This window comes from Oreochromis aureus, linkage group 3 (genome assembly GCF_013358895.1).
Source record: "Oreochromis aureus strain Israel breed Guangdong linkage group 3, ZZ_aureus, whole genome shotgun sequence".
NCBI classification, from domain to species: Eukaryota; Metazoa; Chordata; class Actinopteri; order Cichliformes; family Cichlidae; genus Oreochromis; species Oreochromis aureus.
The window spans coordinates 31,772,278-31,796,767 of NC_052944.1; the positions used below are offsets into that span (position 1 = coordinate 31,772,278).

General features: G+C 39.7%; 1 protein-coding gene across 1 annotated transcript; it reads left to right on the plus strand.

Annotated features, from left to right (window-relative positions):
* The first annotated feature begins 985 nt into the window (after positions 1 to 985).
* LOC116319477 lies at positions 986 to 24,451 on the plus strand. Its single transcript, XM_039600091.1, has 14 exons — positions 986 to 1,240; positions 10,700 to 11,274; positions 11,363 to 11,458; positions 11,569 to 11,802; positions 12,014 to 12,161; positions 13,698 to 13,724; positions 13,859 to 14,375; positions 14,900 to 14,955; positions 20,272 to 20,855; positions 20,965 to 21,060; positions 21,171 to 21,404; positions 21,608 to 21,755; positions 23,314 to 23,340; positions 23,476 to 24,451. Exons 1-14 carry the CDS (start codon positions 1,105 to 1,107, stop codon positions 24,006 to 24,008), a joined length of 3,411 nt encoding a protein of 1,136 aa, XP_039456025.1. The 5' UTR covers positions 986 to 1,104; the 3' UTR covers positions 24,009 to 24,451.
* The last annotated feature ends 39 nt before the right edge of the window (positions 24,452 to 24,490 follow it).

The following is a 24,490-nucleotide window of genomic DNA, read 5'->3' on the forward strand; positions in this document are numbered from 1 at the left end:
TAAATGGCCTGTATTTGTATAGTGCTTTACTTAGTCCCTAAGGACCCCAAAGCGCTTTACACATTCAGTCATCCACCCATTCACACACACTTTCATTCACACACTGGTGATGGCAAGCTACATTGTAGCCACAGCTGCCCTGGGGCGCACTGACAGAGGCGAGGCTGCCGGACACTGGCACCACCGGGCCCTCTGACCACCACCAGTATTGTCTAAAAGAAAGCAGTTTCTACCTGTTCCCAGGCCTTATGCTAAGCTTGTTTAATCTATAAAATCATACCAGACACACAGAATGAGATAATCAGTTCAATTCAAGACAGTTTTACTTATAGCACCAAGTCACAGTTGCCTCAAGGTACTTTAATTTGCAAGGACCCTAAAATATATAGACAAACCCCAACAACCAGATGACACCCTGTGAGCAAGCACTTTGAAGACAGTGGGAAGGAATAATATTGTTTACTAAAGAACTGATAAGGAATAAAAGACTATCATGGCAGCCAAGAACATAAAAACACAGGTGTAATCTTCACACATGGGTTTTAGTATAGCCAAAAAGGACAACATTATTACAAATATTTAAAATGACAAAAAACTATTTAAGACCCAAGTGGGCCCATAAAAGAGATCAACTTAACAAAATTCTACTCAAAAGCCACAACAAAACATAACTCAAACTGACCTGCCCAAATCTTCTTTCATTTTCAATGGCAGCTTGAATCCAAAGATGTTGCACTACTGCCATCTCCTGGGTTTTACTGTTACATCACTTCCAAATCCTTAGATCCTCTTGATGAGTACAGTATTTCTCAAAAAACAAAACAAAACAAAACAAATAAAACAAAAACAAACCACACACTTCCTTTTATGATGACTTAACCACTCAGCCACCTTTTCAAAGTACAGTTTCTACCCTCAACATTCTCCTTTGACTGACATACTTCATGCAACTAATAAACATGTTCAAGCATTTCCATAGTCAACTGTTTTCCCCATCCTAAAAAGAACCTGCCCAAATGAAAACTAGCTCCAGTTTGCTATGGCAAACGAATAAACCACTGTATACACCAAAGGTGAAAACCACAGCGATAACAGCTAACCATTATGCAAGGAGAACCCCATTCTCCCCTGCATGGTCACAATAGATGGTTCAGTCCATTTTATTGGCTTCTGCATTTAAACCAGCTCCACCACCCTCAGCGGCGTCCTTCACCAAAACCAGGACTGGAGCAGCAGCCAGGTAACGCAAAAAGAACAAAATAATTAATATAGCATATACCCATTTTACTATAACAAACAATACAAAACAGATTCTATGCCATCCTTTGGACTACAGCTTATTGCTGTCATGTATTACAAACAAATTCAAGATCTGGAATTGGTTAACTAATAATCACAGAAGCTGTACAGCACAATGTAAAAATAAGACAAAGTAAACATGAATATTACCTGAGTAGATCAACTGTGTGGTTGTATGTAGCCATCATCCCCCTTTGGCATTAAGCTGGAACAGTGAGTAGTGTGCTGTGCAGTTATTCTTGCCTGCGATATGGCTGCATCGGGGGGTACCATCTGATGATTTGTTTTCCCCATTTGTATCCATTTCCTTCAGCCACTGGAGCACCTTGTGGTCTGTTTCCAGTGTAAATTCCCATCCTAGGAGGTAATACTTGAAGGAATCAAGTGCCCATTTGATTGCTAGAACCTTTCTCCACCATCAAATATCTCATCTCTCTTTGGAACATTTTATGGCAGGGGTATCCACCTCCAGTCCTCAAGCTACCATCCTGCAGCTTTTAGAAAGCATCCTTTTTCCGACACACCTGAATCAGATGAATGGCTTGTTATCAGGCTTTTGCCAAACTTGATGGCATGCTGAAGAGGTAATCCAATCATTTGATTCAGCTGTGTTGGAGTAGGTCTGCATTGAATCGCTGCAAGACAGTAGCTCTCTAGGACTGGTGTTGGACACCCGTTTTACAGCTAATTAACGCCCCGAGACCCCTATCTGAAGCATCAGTTTGAAGAAGAAAAGTTTTTTCAAAATCTGGGTTATAAAACACTGCAGTCTTATTAAGTGATTGCCTGATATCCTGGAAGGTTGCCTCAGTCTCCTCCGTCCACTGAATCAGGACACCTAGATCCTGTTAGATCAGTGAGGTGAGATGCCCTGGCAGAGAAATGAGCGATAAATCAGTTGTAGAATGCTGCCATGTCAAGAAATGATCTAAGATGTTTCCTTGTCTGTGGCAAAGTGCACGATTTAATAGTACTGATTTTGCTTACTTGTGTTTTCATCACGTCGTTTCCTATGACAAATCCCAGGTATTCAGTTTCAGCTTTGGCAAAAACCCATTTTGACAAATTAGCAGTTAGCCCAGCTACTCTGAGACGCTCTTGTACCTTTCCTAGATGTTTGAGGTGCTGCTCCCAGGTGTAGCTATAAATCATGTCTATACTTAACAATTAAGTATTCAAATATTCTTATGAGTCAACTTCATAAACTGCATACATTTGCCCTCAGATAAGCATAGAGCACAAAAATAAGTAGCACCCATTAAATCAAGATAATGGGTGTAAATACCCATTGATATTGACTTGTTTAATAATACACTGTAAAATCTAATTAGTTCCCAGAACTCAAAAAAATTATGGAAACTCGTTGCCTCAAAAAAACTAAGTAAAGCTTACTTAAGATGACTGTTAGGACAACTTATACATTGCAAGTCTGCAGTATTAACAAGAACTTGATATTTCTGACTGTACAATACTAATTGTTTACCTACCTACTGACAAACATGTTAAGTTCAACTAAATGAAAAAACAATTTGTGGTAACCTGAATATGATTAAAAATAATTGACAACAATTTTTGTAATGATGTTAAAATGAGCCCAACTTTTATTTTCAAACAACAAAGTATAACAGCCAACATACTGGACACTGTTCTGCTGAACAACAAACAATTATATTGCCATCACTGTTATAATCTTACAATGAAACGTCTGTGAAGGTTCTCAGTCATCCAGGTCATCGTAGTCAAAGGAGTTTGCAAAGAAAGGCGTCTGGACTTCTTTAAGTTGCTTGAAGACGTTTCACCTCTCATCCGAGAAGCTTCTTCAGTTCTAAGGTCAAATGGCCGAGAACAGAGGCGGTGGTTTACGACACCAACTGTCTGCCATCTATAATCCAGTTTTGAGTTCCCTCCCCAGACGCCTTAACGCCCACTCACATCCTGGGCCATCTGACCTCAGGAATTCACATGACAAGGTGGGGCCAGGTTTCACAATGGGCTCACCCGAAACCCTGGCTGATTAGGTCCCACACCCACTTTCACACCTTGGCGCATCCTTTGTCCCTCCTTGGGGGGATACTCCCACTGGGTTTAAATCTGGGACTCTCGGCCATTTGACCTTAGAACTGAAGAAGCTTCTCGGATGAGAGGTGAAACGTCTTCAAGCAACTTAAAGAAGTCCAGACGCCTTTCTTTGCAAACTCCTTACAATGAAACAAAGTCTCAGATGTAATTATTCTGAAAATAAGTTTAGGTCTACCACAGGTTGTTTTGTACTTACATTACTTATATAATCAATAAAATATTTATTGTTCTGTCACAAGTGCAGTCTCTAATTTAAACAACACATTTGTTTTGCATTCCAACACATGAGCTGGAATGTTGTATTATTTTAAGGATGCTTGTTTCCAGTCCAGGCATTACTGCCTGAATGACTGTCATGGATCGAGGTGATCCAAATGTAGGTGCAGAAGAAAGTCTTTAACTTCCCTTAAGTACAGTGGCAGTGGATGTGGGTTGGAGATGCAATGAGCTTGAACCTGCAGGCGACCATCTTCACTGACCACACCATCTGTGACGGAGGACTCATCTCTCCTGGTGTCCTGCAAGCAAACAATCATATTTTTTGGAACATGAACTTAATTTCTTACTTAAAACATTTTTTTTCTGCATTTGGTATAGAACAGACTCCAATTTAGACGATCTCAGGCTCCCTCCCCACCGGAGAGGTGACATTCAATGTCCCAATTGTCAGTCTGCATAGCCCTGACCACCACCCAACACACAATAATGTCATGAAAGCATCATTTTAAAAGGGCTATGCAAACATGGCCAATAACTTTCATTCTAATGATGTGCAAAATGATTTTGGGCACAAAACAGATTTTGCTGTTAGAAAACTTGCAGACTTCACTATATACAGTGTAGACCCTCTAAACTAAGTTTGGGGGATGTGATCTTTCAAGAAATGCAGACCAAACTGTTGTTGTTTGTTTACTTACACAGCATGTCTTGTAGAATTAACTGTGGTCACCAGCAACAGCATAGTGCAGTCATATCTCAAGTCTAATAACAGAAGACAGGAAAAGATCAGTAAAGAAACTACTTCCCCAAACCAAAGCACAAACAAAACAATAAGTAAAACAGGCTGATCTAAAGTATGATTAAAGTTCAGCCTGATTAATATAAATGTCACTGACAGTTGCTAATATATTGGAAAACCAAAATACTTACTGATGTCTTTCTGTCCAACAGCAGGAGTGCTGGTCCCGAGCCTCAAAGACATTAAGAAGCAAGCAGAGGGAGAAAAAACAGAACATTTTTCAGAAACTGATTTGATCCTTAATGGCTGTGCAATCATTGTAACATAGAGTTTGCTTATGATGTTAAATAAAGGCTAGATTTGACATTAATAGATGCCACAGATGTTCTAAAGCTGCCACAAAGCATGAAAAAAAAAAAAAAAAAAAAAAAAGAAGTCTCCGAAAACGTCGGGGCATTTTTGCCAATATGTGATGTCTTGATAAATCGAGCAGACATTTGAAATTTACACAGCTACATTGTCACCTGAAAATATCTTAAAAGTTTATTTTGTGACCCAGAAAAAGTAATAAGTTTTTCAGCCGCGCTCCTCCGCCATTGCAGCGCTTACAAGTACGCACAGGCTCCGACAACCGTGGCCGACAAATGCGATCCTCCTTTTCCCCAGACTACCCTTTCTGGGTCACAAAATAACCTTTTAAGATATTTTCAGGCGACAATGTAGCTGTGTAATGCTCAAATATCTACTTAATTTATCAAAATATCACATATTTGCAAAAGTGCTTCCATGTTTTCGGAGAGCTCTGTTATCCACCCCCCACATCCCACACCTACCCCACCCCTAACGGCTGCACCTCCCGAAGAATTTTGTCTGGGCTCTTATCTCACTTATTTATTTCAAACAATCAACAGAAAATTTCACCACATAGTTTTATGTAAGGTTTTTAAGGCTGTGGTGTTCATTTTTAAGTAACATGAGCCCAGCGGCAGCAGCAACGCTAGGCTAACACTAACTAGCTAGCAAGATTTTAAACCTGGTGCTAAACTAAGAGAAGCCACAAAATCAGTTTGAATAAGAGTAAACATTTACTCACCAAGTCAGTGTATCAGGTAAAGATCCACAGCAATGACAACATTAATCTCTTGAGCTGACGCTTCTCCAGGTTTGCTCAACATATTCCATAAAAAATGCACCGTGAACATGCGGACTGATCCGAGAGGGAGGAGGACGGTAGTCACGTGCAGTGTTGCCAACTCCTCAGTAAGGAAAATCGCTATTGGCTGTCCTAAAAGTCGCTAGAAGTCGCTAAATGACGTCATCACCTAATTTGCATAATTGGTCACGCTAATATAATTAGTGTGAATGCTTGTAAAAGCATTCACAGTATTGTTGTTGTAATCTTTATTATTATTATATATTCCGTACGTTTTTTGGCATCTATCTCCTTCAAAACCGTTCAACTTAGAAAAACCATTCAAACACCGTTAGATTCCTCTTCTTTTGGACATGACTGCTTCTACTTTTCTCATTTATAACATTTATATTTTTTAAATTATTCAACTTTTTTCAACAAAAATTTCCCATGTATTTCAATGGGGAGACCCTTCAAATCCTCATTCAACTTACTCATTTTCAAACTGTATCTACTTTAACATACGTTGACATAGAGCCACCGTTCAAACTTTAAAACGAAGACAAGACATTCAACTATTCAACTTGTATTTATCTTTTCAATATGTATTATCCTTTTTCTTCAGTTCCAGTTTAAGTTTCATGATGATTTTTCAGCCGTTTCAGAGTTTATAATGGGTGTGTATGGGACGGAATGTTGGGGCTAGAGTGAGAAGGCTCAACTGCCAGAGTGAGAGGAGCGAAAAAATTAATCTGAAAATCTTTTTAAAACTGCTGCTGTGTCCGCAGCGTTTGCTCTACAGGTATGATTTTACCCTCAAAACGTAGCCATCGCTGTCCTCTTTCATCCAATGTGTTTACTATTGTACTAGGTGTTATGGTTCTTTCATAAATGTCACCAAAGCACAGCCTCCTCCTCCAACTCCTCCATAGACTCTAATGTTAAAATGGCTCAGAAGGTTCGTTTGAAAATCAGAAGAGCATGGTGTTTTTCCACTGTCACCACGTCCATATAATAAACTCCACAGGCATGAAAACTGAGAATTAGGTAGACTGGACATTGCTGCAGCTCACGGTGAAAGAATTTCGTCAATAGGACCTGTACTTTTCATTTGGGAGCAATTTGTTTCGACCTGACTTTTCTGTTCATTTTAAGCAGCAAAAGTGAGGTGCATGTCTGTGTGCGTGTGTACTGAGCCATTGGGTGCAGTTACTATAGCAACCAGGCTCACACCTGCCTGCCTAACGAGCTCTGTCTCTCACTGTGCCAAGATTCATCTTAAACACTTCTCTTTCAACTGCTGCTGTGTCCACAGTGTTTGCTCTACAGCCATCATTTTACCCTCAAAACGAAGCCATCGTTCTTCTCTTTCCAACAGCATGTCTTTCAAAGCTCAGAGATGTAAACCTTTAAAAGTGTGTGGTTCCAAGTGGAGGATTCACTTTAGTCATTCAGTGATTCAAAGAATATGAACTTTTAATATTCATTCAGATGTTTTCTGACTCTAAATTTTCTGTTCTCATTTCTTAGGTTTTCCAAATTTTAATTTAAAAACTTTTCAGCTATTTTCCAACTTCTTCTGTGTGAACATCAGCTTTCAAAAGTTCTGCACTTTTGTTTTCAGGTTAAAAACTCTGTATTTTCCAGCTCATTCAACATTTTTATTTTTAACTTAAAATTCAGCAATTAATTCATTTCAGTGCATACATTCAGATTCAAGCATTCACACTGCAGTTTCTTCAGAAAATGCACTTTCTAGTTGTAACCTATGTTGTTGGAGAGAGAAATAACATCGTGGAAGAGACATAAAGTGAGTAAAAAACGTCCTAAATGCATTTAGAGTTTATTTAGAACTACAAATTAAATTTCTTTTAGCAATTATTGTTTTTTTAATGTCACAATTCCAACCCTGCTCCTTTACCCGGGCTTGGACCGGCAAAAGTGACCCAAAATAGGCACTCTGGTGGAGTTACTTTGTGTTTGTGTGTGTTTATAAGTAGTTTTAAACCTTGTGATCCACAAAACAGCATAAGAGTAAAAGATTAAAAGAAGAACTGACTGCGTTACAGCACCCGCTGCTTGTTGAGAGTAAAAGCGATACGCGCTTTCACGTCTTTTTTTAGCGACTTTTTATAGAAAAAAAGTCGCTAGGAGGTCTGAAAACTCGCTAAATATAGCGACAAAGTCGCTAAGTTGGCAACACTGGTCACGTGGCATTTTCAAAACACATCTTTCATCCTTCCGCACTGAGAAGCAAAACTTCCAGCTTACTTAGTTTTTCTAAGTTAAGACAACTCAAATAAATGGAGTTTATCAGCGTTTTTGCATAAAAAGTACTGGTAACTTATTTAAATTGAGTTCTAATAACAAATTGATAAAAATTGAGTTCAGCCTATTTAATATTTTTAATTAAACACAATATTACATTTTACAGTGTAGTCAGCATATAAGTAACTGTGTAATTGTACTTTTTGCAGTTTTATGAAGTTATGATTGCACACTACCTCCAACAAATCATATGAAGTATGATTTGTTTGCCAAAAAACATTAAATAAATAAAGTTGAATACTTTTACAGTATTTAAAATAAAATTTGAATTGATCAAAAACAATATTTAGGTTTAACCTGCAAAAATGGAAGCCTGCGTCTCCGATGGATTCCAATCCACCACTGTCAGTCCACCAGAGTATAATTGATCTTATACAGCTTTTGGCAAAATATGAAGTGTATTCCAGAAATGAGACATTCATTTTAAATGCATCATGTCTAAAAAGAGTTTGGTTTTGTTGTAATCTGAAATCATTGCATGCTGCTATTTTGTGACTGATCTCGCAAACATGCTTTGGGAGAAATGTTTACACCAATAAATGTTGTTGTTTTTTTTTTTTCCCCCAAATATGCCCAGATGATACTAATTTCCTGCTACAGCTAGTGATGTGCGGATCGATCCCGAAATATCGATTCCTCCGATACCAATCATTTGTTCCAGAATCGATTCTCACATTAAAATATCGATATTTTAGTAATTTAGGGTAAATTTGTAGTTTATCATTAACAGGAACAGAGTGGAAAGAAACTATGACATTCAGATTGTCTACATTCAAAGGAACTACTTCCTCTTCCGCCTTTCATAGTCATGTGCGAAATACGGCTGTATAAGTGTGTGGCAGCCGCTGGCGAGCACACTCACAACAATGGCTGAGCGTACTTGGAGTCATATGCGGACGTGTTTTACCTCCACAAACAGCTGAGATGTGGTTTGCGATACATGTGGCAAAAAAGTGAGGTGTTGTGGCCACACTTGCCAACCTTGAGACCTCAGAATTAGGGAGGCCTTCAAAAAGGCTGTTGGGGTGGGTGGGGGGGTGATAAATAAATTTTACAGTGTTTGTTTATTTATCGGCTAAAATACGTTAAATGTCACCGTTATTATTGGCCGGCCCAGAAACAGCGGGGGTGTCCAAATTCAGAGGCTGTTTTCACCTGAGGACCCGGCCTTCACGTCTACAGAAAGCCGGGTAGTACGTCACAAGCTCCCTCGGTGGAGTGAAACTCTGCTGTCTGCTCCTTGCTATCTAAAATATAACCGGGCGCTGACTTAAACTCTCGACCGTCTCTCACTTCTGTTTAATCAGTTTTCTGTTTGACATTTTTTCAGCTGTGTGAAAACCCTGGAGAAACCCTCCCGAGGGATTAATAAAGTTAAATTTAATTAAATCTAATGTAATAACTTTAATCTCAGCCAAACAGATTTACTCACGAACAAATAAAACACTGAAAAAGCCAAGCAATAACATTTTTAAGTTATCAAAGTGACTTATATATCATGTTTAACCCGAGTAGCGAAAGACCGCGGGGGTTTGAAGACGATGTGTTGGTCGGTTCAGATATTTGAAGTTTACACAGCTACATTCTCACCTGAAAATATGTTAAGTTTTTTTGCGACCCAGAAAGAGAAATAAGAGTAATATTAAAACTAAGTATCTGCCGCCATTGTTGGAAACTGGAATTGGCTGGGCCCTATGAATTCTGCGATATGGTTTGTCAATTTTGTTGTCCGGGTGGAAAATTGGGAGAAATTCGGGAGAATGGTGGCTCCGGGAGATTTTCGGGAGGGGCACTGAAATTAGGGATTCTCCCGGAAAAATCGGGAGGGTTGGCATGTATGGTTGTGGCAACATCACTAACCTTGTAAAACACCTCAGAGTAAATCATATCACAGAATATGAAGAGCGTATGTTGAGGCAAACTGAAGATGAGGACAGGGACAGGTGTTGCTAGGGTGAGACAGACGTCTCTCACGGAGTCCTTTAGTGCTGGAGGCAGGCAAGGTGTTCAAATAGCACAGCTTCAGTTTTTTTTTTTTTTTTTTTTTAAATTTCTATATGATGAACTCTGCATTATTAAGTGATAAGAACAAGTAATCTGATGTCCTGTAATCATTATGACGCTATAATTTGAGATACAATAAATAAAATAAATTTTTGTACAAAGTATCGGATCAGTATCGTCGATACCACCCTGAATATTACTTGGGATCGGAAAGGAAATCAGTGGTATCGCACATCACTAGCTACAGCATTAAGTTTCGTTTCAGCCAAATGATGTAGTTTGACCACGCCCACTGAAGTGACTGGAGCTTCCCCGGTTCTTCAACGTCCACTCATATTACTTCCCGTGTGAGAGACTAGTGGTGAATTGTTTGCAGCAGGTTTTATACCTGCATGCGAACGTGGAGTTTAGTCTGTTGGAATTACTGAGTTACTAGAAATAAGGCAATATATCCTTTTGAGCCATGGGGTGATCATGGCTTATTTAGACACTGCCTATTGGTGGTGGTCAGAAGGCCCGGTGGCGCCAGTGTCCGGCAGCCTCGCCTCTGTCAGTGTGCCCCAAGGCGGCTGTGGCTACAATGTAGCTTGCCATCGTGGGTGTGGGTGTGTTCCTTAGGGACTAGTAAAGCGCTATACAAATACAGGCCATAAGGTGACTCAATCTAAAATGAAATGGAGCTGTTTTTCTTTTGTTTTTGCTTCTACTGTAAATGCATTGATGAATTTATGATTGACTCATTGGATGTGTCAGGACTCTCACTGGAAACATAGGCATAGATTTGGCACTAAGTGTATTATTATTATTATTATTATTATTATTATTATTATATTTCATGTGATACAAAAAGCCTGAAAGAACAGAAATGTAAAGCATATCAATGATATTTTCATCTGCAGAGATCATGTCAGCTTTCGGTTTCCTCGCTTCGTTACCAGAGGATCATTTCGTCTGTACGATCTGCCTGAACGTCTTCAGTGACCCGGTCACTACACCTTGCGGTCACAACTTTTGCAGGACCTGCCTCAGTCAGCACTGGGACAGAAGTGAGTTATGCCACTGTCCAACGTGCAGTAAAAGATTCTATGTGAGGCCCGAGTTCTCCACAAACACCGTCATCGCAGAGATTTCAGGCCAAATCAAGAAGAGGAAGGTGGAGACACTTGAAGACATGGACGCACCGGGAAAAGTGAAGTGCGACGTGTGCGCTGATTTACAGTTCAAGGCCTTGAAGTCTTGCCTGGTGTGTCAGATGTCGTACTGCGAAGCCCATCTGGAGCCTCACCAGAGAGTTCCCTCTTTAATGAGACATGAGCTGATCGAGCCAGTGGAGAATCTGGAGGCGAGGATGTGCAGGAAGCACGAGAGGATAATGGAGTGTTCCTGCAGAGATGATCAGGTGTGCATCTGTCTGCTGTGCAGTGAGACAGACCACAAGACAGTGCCTGTTAAAGAAGAAGGGGCTCAGCAGAGAGTAAGACGATGTTTTGTTAAAATGAGAATGCGGATCCTTGAAAATGACTGCTTCATCCAATTTTATGGCTTAAAATTTCATATTTCAGGAAAATATTGAGTCTCAAAAAGCAAAGGTCAAACTGATGATTGAGGAGAGGATGGAAAAGATGAAGGAATTTACAGAGTGCTCCGAACTGCGGAAGGTGAGTATTAAGGCAAATTTTCTCGATGCAAAATTTGTCACATTAAGCTTTATGGTGTTCAGTGCACACCCTACATGTTAACCAATGGTGGGGTTTTCTTTCTCCTGCAGATAAAAGCAGACCAAGAGATTGAGGAGAGCAATACACTATTCAGTAACCTGATAAACAAAGTTGAAGAGATGCAGGCAAAACTACGATCAAACATTCAAATCAAGCTCAGAACGTCACAAGAGAAAGACGAAGCAGTAATTCAAGAGTTGCACGACGAAATCGCAGAACTGGAGAGAAAACACTCAGAGCTGGACGAGCTTTCACAAAATGAGGACCACCTGTGGCTCTTACAGGTAAGTTGTACAGACTGTGACCTATAAGCATCTTATAATAAAAGATATGTACAATATATCTCTTTTAAAGCCAGGTGCAACAAATTTCTCCGTCTTTCATCCATCGCTTTGTATCTTTTCCTCACTCACCCCTGCCCCAATCCAAAAAAAGTTCCTGAAAAAAACTGAAAATAGCTGCTACTCACTATCATGTCCTTATGAATCATTTCAGACTTTGAAGGCTCTGAGCAATATTTCAGCCTCCAAGGATTGGTCCAAGATCAAGGTTTACTCAGACTTGTGTGTGCAGACGGCGAGGAAAGCCATGGCTGATCTTGTGCACACTTTCAAAACTGAACTGAAAACTCTCACAAAAGCGGGTAAATATCTGCAGCGTTTGTTTTATGTGTGAAGATTTCTCTAGTTTGGATACTTGTGTTTGTACACGTTAACATAGCATATTAAAATGATGATCACGGCATTTGACTGATTGTTGTGGAGGCTGCTGTGCACATACAAAATTCAGTTATTCTGCTGTGAAGCCGACAATTCAGTGTATGCAAAGACAAAAGGACACCACAGCACATTTAATGTCAGTGCCTGGAAAAATATGCTGCTCTTGGGCAGTGCCATCTGCATGGAAAATATAGCTTCTGCCAGCTGGGTGAAAACTCTTCATAAGAGGGATAAATAATTTCAGGACAGCAAGAAGGTCTTGTCTTCTAATGGCTGGTGTCTTTCTGTGGGACGCTTGCATATTCTCACTGTGCCTGTGCTGGTTATCTCTGTGTAGTTCAGCTTCCTCCCACAGTTCAAAGACATAAGCATTAGGGTTAACTGGTAATTGGCTGTAGGTGTGAATGAACAATTGTATAGGTCGTGCTCCAGCCCCATTACAGCTGAGATAGACTCTAGCCCGACCGTGACCCTGAACTGGATAAATGGAAGGAAATGAATGGATGTATGGGATTATTTAGAAAGGCTGTAGCCTTTAGGTCTGCATTCTTTCTAATGGGCTGCAGAGGGCGACTGTCTGGTTACAAAAAGAGGTTCACTTGACATTTATGGGAAAATGTCCTCTTACACTCAGTCTCTACATTTAAATTTTATTAAATATATTTTAAAGAGGTGACCTTTTTTACTAACAGTGAGTTGCTCTTTAAGTAGCCAAACAGTAAGATGACAGTGGTCAAAATACTCAACTCAGCAAACGTGGTGACACTGCAGGAGCAAAAACAGACTTTGTTTTGTGTTTGGTTTTTTTTTTTTTTTTTTTTTACATTCATATAGATTTGGTTTTACATCTTTACATTTGGGCAGGTGTAACAGCTATTCACTAACTGTGGGATATAGTCTCATTTTATTCCAGTACTACCTGTGGTGCATTGATATCCCCGTGTTGGTTTAGTTTTTGGATTATCAAAACTAATGTGAATTCAATCCCATGTGAAGTGTTTCATTGTATTGTGACAGAGGGGTTAGGGTGTGGTGTGTAGTCTGAAGGTATTTCTATAATGCATAACTATGACATCACAACAATGTGACTGGTCACTTGTAACGTTGAACCTGGACCAATGGTAATTTTGATGATCAGGAACGACACCAACATGGCGAGGTCTCCTCATGCCGCTGCAGATAAGCTAGTGTGAACAACTATGACTGACTTGGCATGAATTACCCCAGTCATGTAGTCGTCTGCATATTCATATTGTTGGCTTCCATTGAAAGTTTTGCATCAACAAATTAAACAAAGATTATTCTTTTCTTCCCGTCCTGTTCGGTACTTCAGACAATTATTCTGTTTGCTAAAGGCCAAGAAAGATGGCCAACAGATACAAATCTAAGAATAAGTGTGCCATGTAAAGCACAACACGTTTTACACTAAAGTTTTGCTTGCTTATGTTTTCTCCTCTTAGAACTGACCACAATAAGGCAATATAAAGGTGAGATCATAGATTTATATTTGATTTAATAAATCTTGAAAAGACAAAATAACTCAACTCAACTGTTTAAAAGAATATTTATATACATTTTTTTTTTTTTTTTTAAACTGTCCATTTTTCCTTTCTCCATTAAGAATCGGTCACCTTTAACCCTTCCACTGCCGGTGAGGGCCTTGTGGTGACAGAATCTGGGAAACGTCTGAAGTACTCCAGAGCAGCAAGCCTCTCGTCTGACTCTGGGAGGTTTGACTGTCCCATGGCCTTTGGGACAGAGGGCTTCACCTCTGGCCGGCACTACTGGGAAGTCCAAGTGGCCCTGACAAATGGCTGGGATGTGGGTGTTGCCAAGGAAACTGTAAACAGATCAGGAAAGGTTTTTTTGAAAAGAGAAAATGGATTCTTTGCCATAGGAAAAAGGTTTTTGGACTATAAAGTTCAATCCACACCCTACATAGTTCTCTACCTTTGCCCTAGGCCAAGGTTAATAGGAGTGTACCTGGACTATGAAGAAGGCAGAGTCTCATTTTTTGATGTGAATGAGAACTTGCATATTTACTCTTTCACAGGGGAGTCTTTCACAGAGAAACTATTTCCATACTTTTATCTACTAGGTACATCAAAGAAATCTGAGCCTTTGGTTATCAAGGATTGACTTAATTCTAATTCACTTCATTCAACAATCAAAATGATAAATGAATAATAAGATCAAAGTTTAGAACTCAGATGAGTGCTGCAAATCTGAACACCAAAAACACTTGGAAATGACCAATTTAAGATGAATAATTATGTTTATTTTTAAAATAAACGTTGTGATAGATACTGACACAGATACGTAACATGTTTAATTCATTTAAAATTCCAGGCTATAAACCTTGCAATTGTTTATTATGTATTCTGTTTATTCAGCTGTCCTGATATCGCATCACAGCATTTACATTCGAGTGGGGTCAGGTGCACTGAAAATCTGACCCTAGGCTCTCCTGAGTACAGCACCATGTACGGTAGCTACCACAGCCACTTCTGTAAAAACGGAGGGAGCTTTTGGTGCATTTAAGTGTACCTCTTAAACTCACCTGAATGGCTAGGAGGTTTGTTTAAGTACCTTGAAAATGTTAAATGTATTTCTTTCATGTCAGTATTTAAGTTTGATTAATAATTTGGGCTCTTTTCACCAGGGTTCATGAGCTTTATGGACAGGGCCTGAGTTTATGGGTATATGCTGTCCAGGAGGGTCAGCGTCTGTCTGTCTGAATGCTGTTAGCCTCAGGATGCATAAGCTGGCAGTTTTATGAATGAATTCTTTGCCTTCTGTTATTTTGCAGGCAGCTTTTGCCCATTACATGAGGTTTCTGTGGAGGTACACAGCTGAGTTGAACTTGTTTACATTGTTCATAGATCGTGTGAGTGGTGAATGAGTCATTTTCATGTTACGCGTATTACACTCACGATCAGAAGTGAAAACCGCCGATCTAAAAGTTTTTCGTCAATGTAGCAGTCAATCTTGTTACAATCATAGATAATACTCACAGCTGATTGGCTGGAGGATATGCAAAACTTGAAGATTCCTGCATGGCTCTGACGTAGTACAGATGTTTTGTGACGTACACTCAGAATTCTTTCACTCTGTAGGAATGAGCAGCAAGCTTTTTCATCCCTCAGTGTATATGCAGATATGCCCGTACATGAAGCAGGGAAATTCAGTTTTGCATGAATTTTTGAACAAAGTGTTATGGTGGTATACCACTTCAGAACAAACATGGTGTTTATCGGAAAAACGCCGGTCTGATCAACAGTTTGACTGGACATATATTTGCTCTTGATCCTATAAACTCATTGACTGCCACATATGGTTACATGTGAGTGTAAATATGCTATTCACTGCTGTCTTGAACTGCCATATATACATATTTTGGTTTTTCGTTTCCACGTTGCTGTTGTGTCGGTGACAAAATGCTAGTGATGGTAATGTTTGTTGGTGTTGGGTTTTGTTTTTCTTGACTTGAGCTTGATTTTCTTTTTTGTGTGTGATATTCCAAATGGAAGTAGTTTATTTAACACTGTGCAAATGTTTTGAGCCAACAAAATAAAAATTCTTCCAAAGCGCCAGCCTTACGTCCGTCTGTCACCATAGTGCTTTATTGGTGCAAAAATTTCATTTTACACCGATCAAAGAGCTATTAGCCATAAACTTGGCATATTTCAGCATTGTGTGCAAAAAAAAAAAAAAAAAAAATTTACAGCCGATGAACAGTATCTGAAACTCTTTAAGAAATAGCAAAAGAAATGCAGAAAACACATGACCTGAGGGAAGCATCTGGCCCTTTAGTTGATACGTCTCATTGGAAGGGCGGCTGTGAAGAAGGCTGAGGTATAAATTAAGTGAGAACTGGCAACAGAAAATCAGTGACAAGTCTGATGGAGTGATGAATCCAAAGCTTTTGGTTCAAATCATTGTCAGTGTGCAGGGAGAAGGCCGGGAGAGGTCCAACAGCGAGAGTCTGCAGACATCCGTAAAACACTGTGCTGGCTCTGTCATGGTTTAGTGCTGCATTTTAGCCAGTGGTGTTGGAGATCTTGTGAACATTGATGGAATCATGAATGAAGAAAAGTACCATCATATTTTGACACTGCCGAAAACCTGGATAGAAAAAATATGCAGTAGTGCACTATTGATAGTGGACTGTCCTCCCAGAGCCCAGACCTTAATATTATTGAAGCAGTGTGGGATCATCTAAAGTCAGCCAAAATCCAAGAAGAGCTCTGAATGTCCTTCAAAAAGCCTGGACAACTATTAATGAAAACTACTTCAAGAAATTAAATCTTTTTGTCCTTTAGACTGTATTTACATGAATGCTTGCAAACATTTCAGCAAACTGTTGCGTCCAAAGAAATTAACGGTGGCTTAAGACTTTTGCACTCTACTCCAAGGTACTTTTTATTGATGTGTTTACAACAAAGCACCTGTGGAACAGTGACTATCTCTGTTGCCTCACAGGAGGAAGGTCCAGAGTTTGACTCCACCCTCTTTGTAGGTTCTAACTGGGTCCAAAAGCATGCGGTTAGCGGGGTTAGGTTAACTGGTGATTCTAAATTGCCTATAAGTGTGGATGGTTGCCTGTGTCTCTGTGTTAGCGCTGCGTCAGATTGGTGACCTGTCCAGGGTGCACCCCACCTCACACCCTATAGTAGCTGGGATAGACTCCAGGCCCTGGTATGGATAAGTTGAAGAGAATGGATGTTTGCTAAAGTTGCCAACCAGATTTCTTTATTGTACTAGAGTGCAGAAGCCTGTAAAAACATTCTTCTATTCATGTGATCGTAACCTTAATCCTCCTGGAAAGGAAACACAAAAACAGTTTTTACCAGTGGTTCCCAAACTTTTTTTGCCAGGCCCCCCTTTGTTTTACAAGAAAAATGGTTTGGAAACATTTATGTTTGTTATCAGTGTTGCAGGGTCAAAGTGAGTCACAGAAGCTGTTGTCTGTGCAGTGTGTAATCGTGTAGTTTCCTTCTGATATGTCAAGCTTTGTGAAAAATGATGTTGAATGTGCTCTAATAAAACCTTTTTTTTTTTCTTGTCAGACATACTGCTTCAAATAAGTCATCACCTTTGTTAAAAGCAAACTAAAACAGGCTGCAGGTTGCTTGTATTTGCACAGACATATAAAGACCCGATGTCAGACCCTCCTAATTGCTGCATCTGTCTGGATGAGTTCACAAGCGCTGTGTCCCTCCCCTGTGGACACGTCTTCTGCTTGGATGAAATGGAGAATACTGGAAAATCAACGAGGCCTGCCAGTGCCCCCTTTACAAGTCTTCCTTTCCCACCATGCCACAGCTCAAAACAGACCACACACTACATAGCAACAAGCTTTATTGGCCACATAAACAATCACACAGAGTACAACATGCAGTGAAATGTGTCGTGTCCGAGCTGCAGACAGGCTGCAGATGTAGCCGCGCCATTCCAGGGCTTGGTGTTTGGCATGGGGGGCCTAGCCAGGACCCTTACTGAATACTGGGGAGGGAATCAAACTTGTGACTTCCACTCCAAAGGTGTGGTTTTACCACTACACTATCCAGCTGCCACATTCTGTGGAAGCATCTTCACCTTTAAAAGCTGGAGAGGTTCCCTGTGACTCCTGCTCAGCAAAACGTCCTGCAGTCAAATCCTGCCTGGTGTGCATGGCTTCCTACTGCACCACTCATCTGGAAGCACATTACCAGAATGAAGAGCTTGGGCGCCATCTACTGGTCAGTGTGGTAAAAAACCTTGAGGATTCTGTGTGCAAGCTGCATGGGAAGAAGTTGGAGAAGTTCTGCAGGAGTGACCGGGCGTACATTTGTGCTATGTGTGCACAGACGGAGCATTGGAGCCACAACATCATTTCTATTAGTCAGGAAGCTTCAAAGAAGAAGGTAAAGAAAATTCTGCTAAAGCTTTTTTTAGAAAAAGTAGATAAAACAATAATTTTAGTTGGCAATAATTTATTAAGTATTCTCTCATTTCAAGGTGCTTAAAAAGACTACAAACTTCCCACTCAGTTGGATTCACAAGCTATCCCATAATAATCTCAGGCGTTTAGTGTTAAAGCTGTTTAATAAGTTACGTTTGTTAACAAATTAAACAATAAAAGTAATAATTAGCTTACATCTTACAGTGTATTTCTTAAAGAAAATCACTTTGCAGCCATTTCTTGCCTTAGCATTTCATTTTTTCATTCCCCTTTTTGATTACTTTTGTAAATTTGGATGTAGGTCAAAAAATGGACTCTTTTTGTAATCAAAAAGTGAACTGAAGCTCTTGAAGGAGTTTTGTTTTGTTCATCCATCAAAGGGAAAGGAATTGTCATCAGGGGGTGCACAGGATGGCAACATACTTCGGAAGTAACTTAACATGGTACAAGTGTGTCTGCAGTTTGTCAGCTCAGCTGTGCTAATGCAGCGTCTCCCCACAGGTTAGTGTAAAACGGAGGAGGAAGAAACGTCAGCAAGAGGTTCAAGATAAACTGAGTGAAGCCGAGGAAATAAAGCTCATGCCTGATGTCCCGGAAAGCTGCCTCAGTCTCCTCCATCCACTAAATCAGGACACCTAGATCCTGTTAGATCAGTGAGGGGAGAAACCCTGGTAGAGAAATGAGCGATAAATCAGTGGTAGAGCCTCCCCATGCCAAGAAATGATCTAAGATGTTTCCTTGTCTTTTGCAAAGTGCAGGATTCAATGGTACTGATTTTGTTTACTTGTGTTTTCATCACCTCGTTTCCTATGACAAATCCCAGGTATTCAGTTTCAGCTTTGGCAAAAACACATTTTGACAAATTAGCAGTTAGCCCAGCTACTCTGAGACGCTCTTGTACCTTTCCTAGATGTTTGAGGTGCTGCTCCCAGGTGTAGCTATAAATCACGTCTATACTTAACAATTACGTATTCAAATATTCTTATGAGTCAACTTCATAAACTGCATACATTTGCCCTCAGATAAGCATAGAGCAGAAAAATAAGTAGTAGGGGTGTAAATACTCATTGATATTGACTCGTTTAATAATAGTCAGCATGTGATAAGTAACTGTGTAATTGTACTTTTTGCAGTTTTATGAAGTTATGATTGCACACTACCTCCAACTCTTTGATATGAAGTATGATTTGTTTGCCAAAAAACATTAAATAAATAAAGTTGAATACTTTTACAGTATTTAAAATAAAATTTGAATTGACCAAAAACAATATTTAGGTTTAACCTGCAAAAATAGAAGCCTGCGTCTCAGATGGATTCCAATCCACCACTGTCAGTCCACCAGAGTATTATTGATCTTATACGGCTTTTGGCAAAATATGAAGTGTATTCCAGAAATGAGACATTCATTTTAAATGCATCATGTCTAAAAAAAAAAAAAAAAAGAGAGAGTGTGGTTTGTTTCAATCTGAATTCATGATTGCATGCTGCTATTTACAGTGACTGATCTTGCAAACATGCTTTGGGAGAAATGTTTACACCAATAAATGTTTGCTTTTCCAATTATGCCCAGATGATGCTATTTTCCTGCTAAAGCATTAAGTTTCGTTTCAGCCAAATGATGTAGTTTGACCACGCCCACTGAAGTGACTGAAGCTTCCCCGGTTCTTCAAGGTTCACTCATATTACTTCCCGTGTGAGAGACGAGTGGTGAATTGTTTGCAGCAGATTTTATACCTGCATGCAAACGTGGAGTTTAGTCTGGACTTACTGAACTACTGGAAATAAGGTGAGTCAATATAAAATGAAATTTAGCTGTTTTTCTTTTGTTTTTGCTTCTATTGTAAATGCATAACTGTAAGAATGTGATCCAAAATTAAAACAAGCAAAGAGATTCATATGATTATGACTCATTGGGTGTGTCAGGACTCTCATTGGAAACAGCCAAAACATACACTTAGTTCCAAATCTATTTCTATCTATTTAGCTATTTTTTCCCTTTATTCAGAAACATGTTACATTATATTTCATATGATATAAAAAGCCTGAAAGAACAGAAATGTAAAGCATATCAATGATATTTTCATCTGCAGAGATCATGTCAGCTTTCGGTTTCCTCGCTTCGTTGCCAGAGGATCATTTCGTCTGTACGATCTGCCTGAACGTCTTCAGTGACCCGGTCACTACACCTTGCGGTCACAACTTTTGCAGGACCTGCCTCAGTCAGCACTGGGACAGAAGTGAGTTATGCCACTGTCCAACGTGCAGTAAAAGATTCTATGTGAGGCCCGAGTTCTCCACAAACACCGTCATCGCAGAGATTTCAGGCCAAATCAAGAAGAGGAAGGTGGAGACACTTGAAGACATGGACGCACCGGGAAAAGTGGCGTGCGACGTGTGCACTGATTTACAGTTCAAAGCCTTGAAGTCTTGCCTGGTGTGTCAGACGTCGTACTGCGAAGCCCATCTAGAGCCTCACCAGAGAGTTCCCTCTTTAATGAGACACAAGCTGATTGAGCCGGTGGAGAATCTGGAGGAGAGGATGTGCAGGAAGCACGAGAGGATAATGGAGTTTTTCTGCAGAGATGATCAGGTGTGCATCTGTCTGCTGTGCAGTGAGACAGACCACAAAGACCACAAGACAGTTACTGTTGAAGAAGAAGGGGCTCAGCAGAGAGTAAGACGAGGCTGAATTTGATTTTGTTACATTTTTGTTAAAATGAGAATGCTGATCCTTGAAAATGACTGCTTCACCCAATTTTATGGCTTTAAATTGTACATTTCAGGAAAATATTGAGTCTCAAAAAGCAAAGATCAAACTGATGATTGAGGAGAGGATGGAAAAGATAAACGAATTTAATGAGGGCTCCGAACTGCGGAAAGTGAGTATTGAGGCAAATTTTCTCGATGCAAAATTTGTCACATTAAGGTTTGGGGTGTTCAGTGCACACCCTACATGTTAACCAATGGAGCCTTTTTCTTTCTCCTGCAGGTAAAAGCAGACCAAGAGATTGAGGAGAGCAATACACTATTCAGTAATCTGATAAACAAAGTAGAAGAGATGCAGGCCAAACTACGATCAAACATTCAAATCAAGCTCAGAAAGTCACAAGAGAAAGACGAAGCAGTAATTCAAGAGTTGCACGACAAAATCGCAGAACTGGAGAGAAAACACTCAGAACTGGACGAGCTTTCACAAAATGAGGACCACCTGTGGCTCTTACAGGTAAGTTGTACAGTCTGTGACCTATAAGCATCTTATAATAAAATATATGTACAATATATCTCTTTTAAAGCCAGGTGCAACAAATTTCTGTCTTTTATCCATCGCTTTGTATCTTTTCCTCACTCACCCCTGCCCCCAATCCAAAAAAAGTTCCAACTGAAAATAGCTGCTACTCACTATCATGTCCTTATGAATCATTTCAGACTTTGAAGGCTCTGAGCAATATTTCAGCCTCCAAGGATTGGTCCAAGATCAAGGTTTACTCAGACTTGTGTGTGCAGACGGCGAGGAGAGCCATGGCTCATCTTGTGCACACTTTCAAAACTGAACTGAAAACTCTCACAAAAGCGGGTAAATATCTGCAGCGTTTGTTTTATGTGTGAAGATTTTGTGATACTTGTGTTTGTACACATTAATGTAGCATATTAAAATGATGATCACGGCATTTGACTGTGATTGTCGTGGAGGCTGCTGTGCACATAGAAAATTCAGTTATTCTGCTGTGAAGCCGACAATTCAGTGTATGCAAAGACAAAAGGACACCACAGCACATTTAACGTCAGTGCCTGGAAAAATATGCTGCTCTTGGGCAGTGCCATCTGCATGGAAAATATAGCTTCTGCCAGCTGAGTGAAAACTCTTCATAAGAGGGATAAATAATTTCAGGGCAGCAAGAAGGTCTTGTCTTCTAATCCACTGACCAGCTGGTGTCTTTCTGTGTGACGCTTGAGTATTCTCACTGTGCCTGTGCTGGTTTTCTCTGTGTAGTCCAGCTTCCTCCCACAGTTCAAAGGCATCAGCATTAGGTTAACTGGTAATTGGCTGTAGGTGTGAATGAACAATTGTATAGGTCGTGCTCCAGCCCCATTACAGCTGAGATAGACTCTAGCCAAACAGTGACCCTGAACTGGATAAATGGAAGGAAATGAATGGATGTATGGGATTATTTAGAAGAAATGACATGAAACTAAACAGCCAAAGCAGAAGTTCTTTCTACCGGCATTTTTTTTTAATGGCCAGCAGAGGGCGAATCTGTCTGGTTACAAAAAGTTCACTTGACATTTATGGAAACATGACCTCTTACATGATGAATGACCTTTGTAAAGCTTTTCCTAAAGACTTTTATAGTCTTAGTCTCTACATTTACATTTTATAAATACATAAATTTTAAAGAGGTGACCTTTTTGACTGACAGGGAGTTACTCTTTAATCATCCACTGTCCGTTGACTTCTCAGTTAGATCCAACCTTCAACTGTGACAACCTCTTTCAAAACTGCAAGATGGCAATGGTCAAAACGCTCAACTCAGCAAATGTGATGACATTGCCAGATTACATTTACATAGTTATGAGCACATCTTTATGTTTGGGCAAGTGAAACAGCTATTCGCAAACTGTGGGATAAATAAAGAAGAGTTTATCTCATTTAATCCCAGTATTACCTGTGGTGCATCTGATATCCCCGTGTTGGTTTTGTTCTTGGATCATTAAAACTAATGTCAGTCCAGGTTCAATGCTCCAAGTGACCAATCACATTGCTGGGATATGACAGGAAGGTTAGGGTTACAGGGGTTACGGTTAAGGTTAGAGTCTGGTGTTTAGTGTGATGGTGTTTCTACAATGCAAAACTCTGTAGTTTTGATCAAGGAACAACACCAACACAGCGATATCTGCTCATGCTACTGCACATAGTTGTAGTTGTTCTCCTGCGTTCACATTAGCATGTGATTGATTTGTCACAAGTCACACCACCCATAGAGCTGTCTGAATATTCATATTCTTGGCTGCCATTGAAGAAGAGTTTTCTTTTAATTTGTTGATGCAAATCTCAGAGTAGAAGTATGTGATTTGAAACACCACACGTGTTTTACACTTAAGTTTTGCCTTACTGTGATGTTTTTTCCTCTCAGAACTGACCAGGATGAGGCAATATAAAGGTGAGATCATAGATTTATATTTAGTTTACTTTCCAAGATATAAAAGCTCAACACATATATATATATATATATATATATATATATATATATATATATATATATATATAACTGACCATATGTCTTTTTTCCTTTAAGAGTCAGTCACCTTTAACCCTTCCACTGCCGGTGAGGGCCTTGTGGTGACAGAATCTGGGAAACGTCTGAAGTACTTCAGAGCAGCAAGCCCCTCGTCTGATGACTTTGGGAGGTTTGACTGTCCCATGGTGTTTGGGACGAAGGGCTTCACCTCTGGCCGGCACTACTGGGAAGTCCAAGTGGGCCTGAGAAACAACTGGGATGTGGGTGTTGCCAAGGAAAAAGTAAACAGATCAGGAAATGTTTTTTTGAAAAGAGAAAATGGATTCTTTGCCATAGGAAAAAGGTTTTTGGACTATAAAGTTCAATCCACACCCTACACAGTTCTCTACCTTTGGCCTAGACCAAGGTTAATAGGAGTGTACCTGGACTATGAAGAAGGCAGAGTCTCGTTTTTTGACGTGAATGAGAACTTGCATATTTACTCTTTCACAGGGGAGTCTTTCACAGAGAAACTCTTCCCATACTTTTATCTACACAGTAGGGCAAAGAAATCTGAGCCTTTACTTATTAAGGATTGTCTTTATTTCTAGTTCACTTCATTCAACAATCAAAATGATAAATGAATAATAAGGTCAAAGTTTATAACTCAGATAAGTGCTGCGCAATCTGAACATCAATAAAACTTATTCGGAAATGACCAATTTAAGGTTAATAATTAACACCGATTGTTGAACCTGTTGCCTTGTTTTACATTGTAATAAACTATGACACAGAAAAATACCACATACAATTTGTTCACAATTCCAGGCTATGAACCATGCAAATTATGTTTTAAATATGGACTTGTAGAGTGCGTGCACAGTATATAACAAACTAATCAGTATTATGTAGTGTTAGTTCCATCCTCTGTCTGTTTCAGAGCTTTCATTTAAGGAAACTTGAAAGACTTGAATCAGTTTTTTGTTATTACGCATCCTGTTTATTTAGCTGTACTCATATCACATCACAGCATTTACACTTGAGTGGGGTCAAAATCCTTGTAGGATCTCCGAGTACAGCACCATGTATGGTA

Bases quoted from the DNA above. Each gene is read 5' to 3' on its own strand.
- LOC116319477 (XM_039600091.1), top strand. From the start codon at position 1,105: ATGCAAGGAGAACCCCATTCTCCCCTGCATGGTCACAATAGATGGTTC. The intron at 12,162-13,697 runs GTAAATATCTGC...TTCTCCTCTTAG, and splicing joins GAAAACTCTCACAAAAGCGG to AACTGACCACAATAAGGCAA. The intron at 21,756-23,313 runs GTAAATATCTGC...TTTTCCTCTCAG, and splicing joins GAAAACTCTCACAAAAGCGG to AACTGACCAGGATGAGGCAA.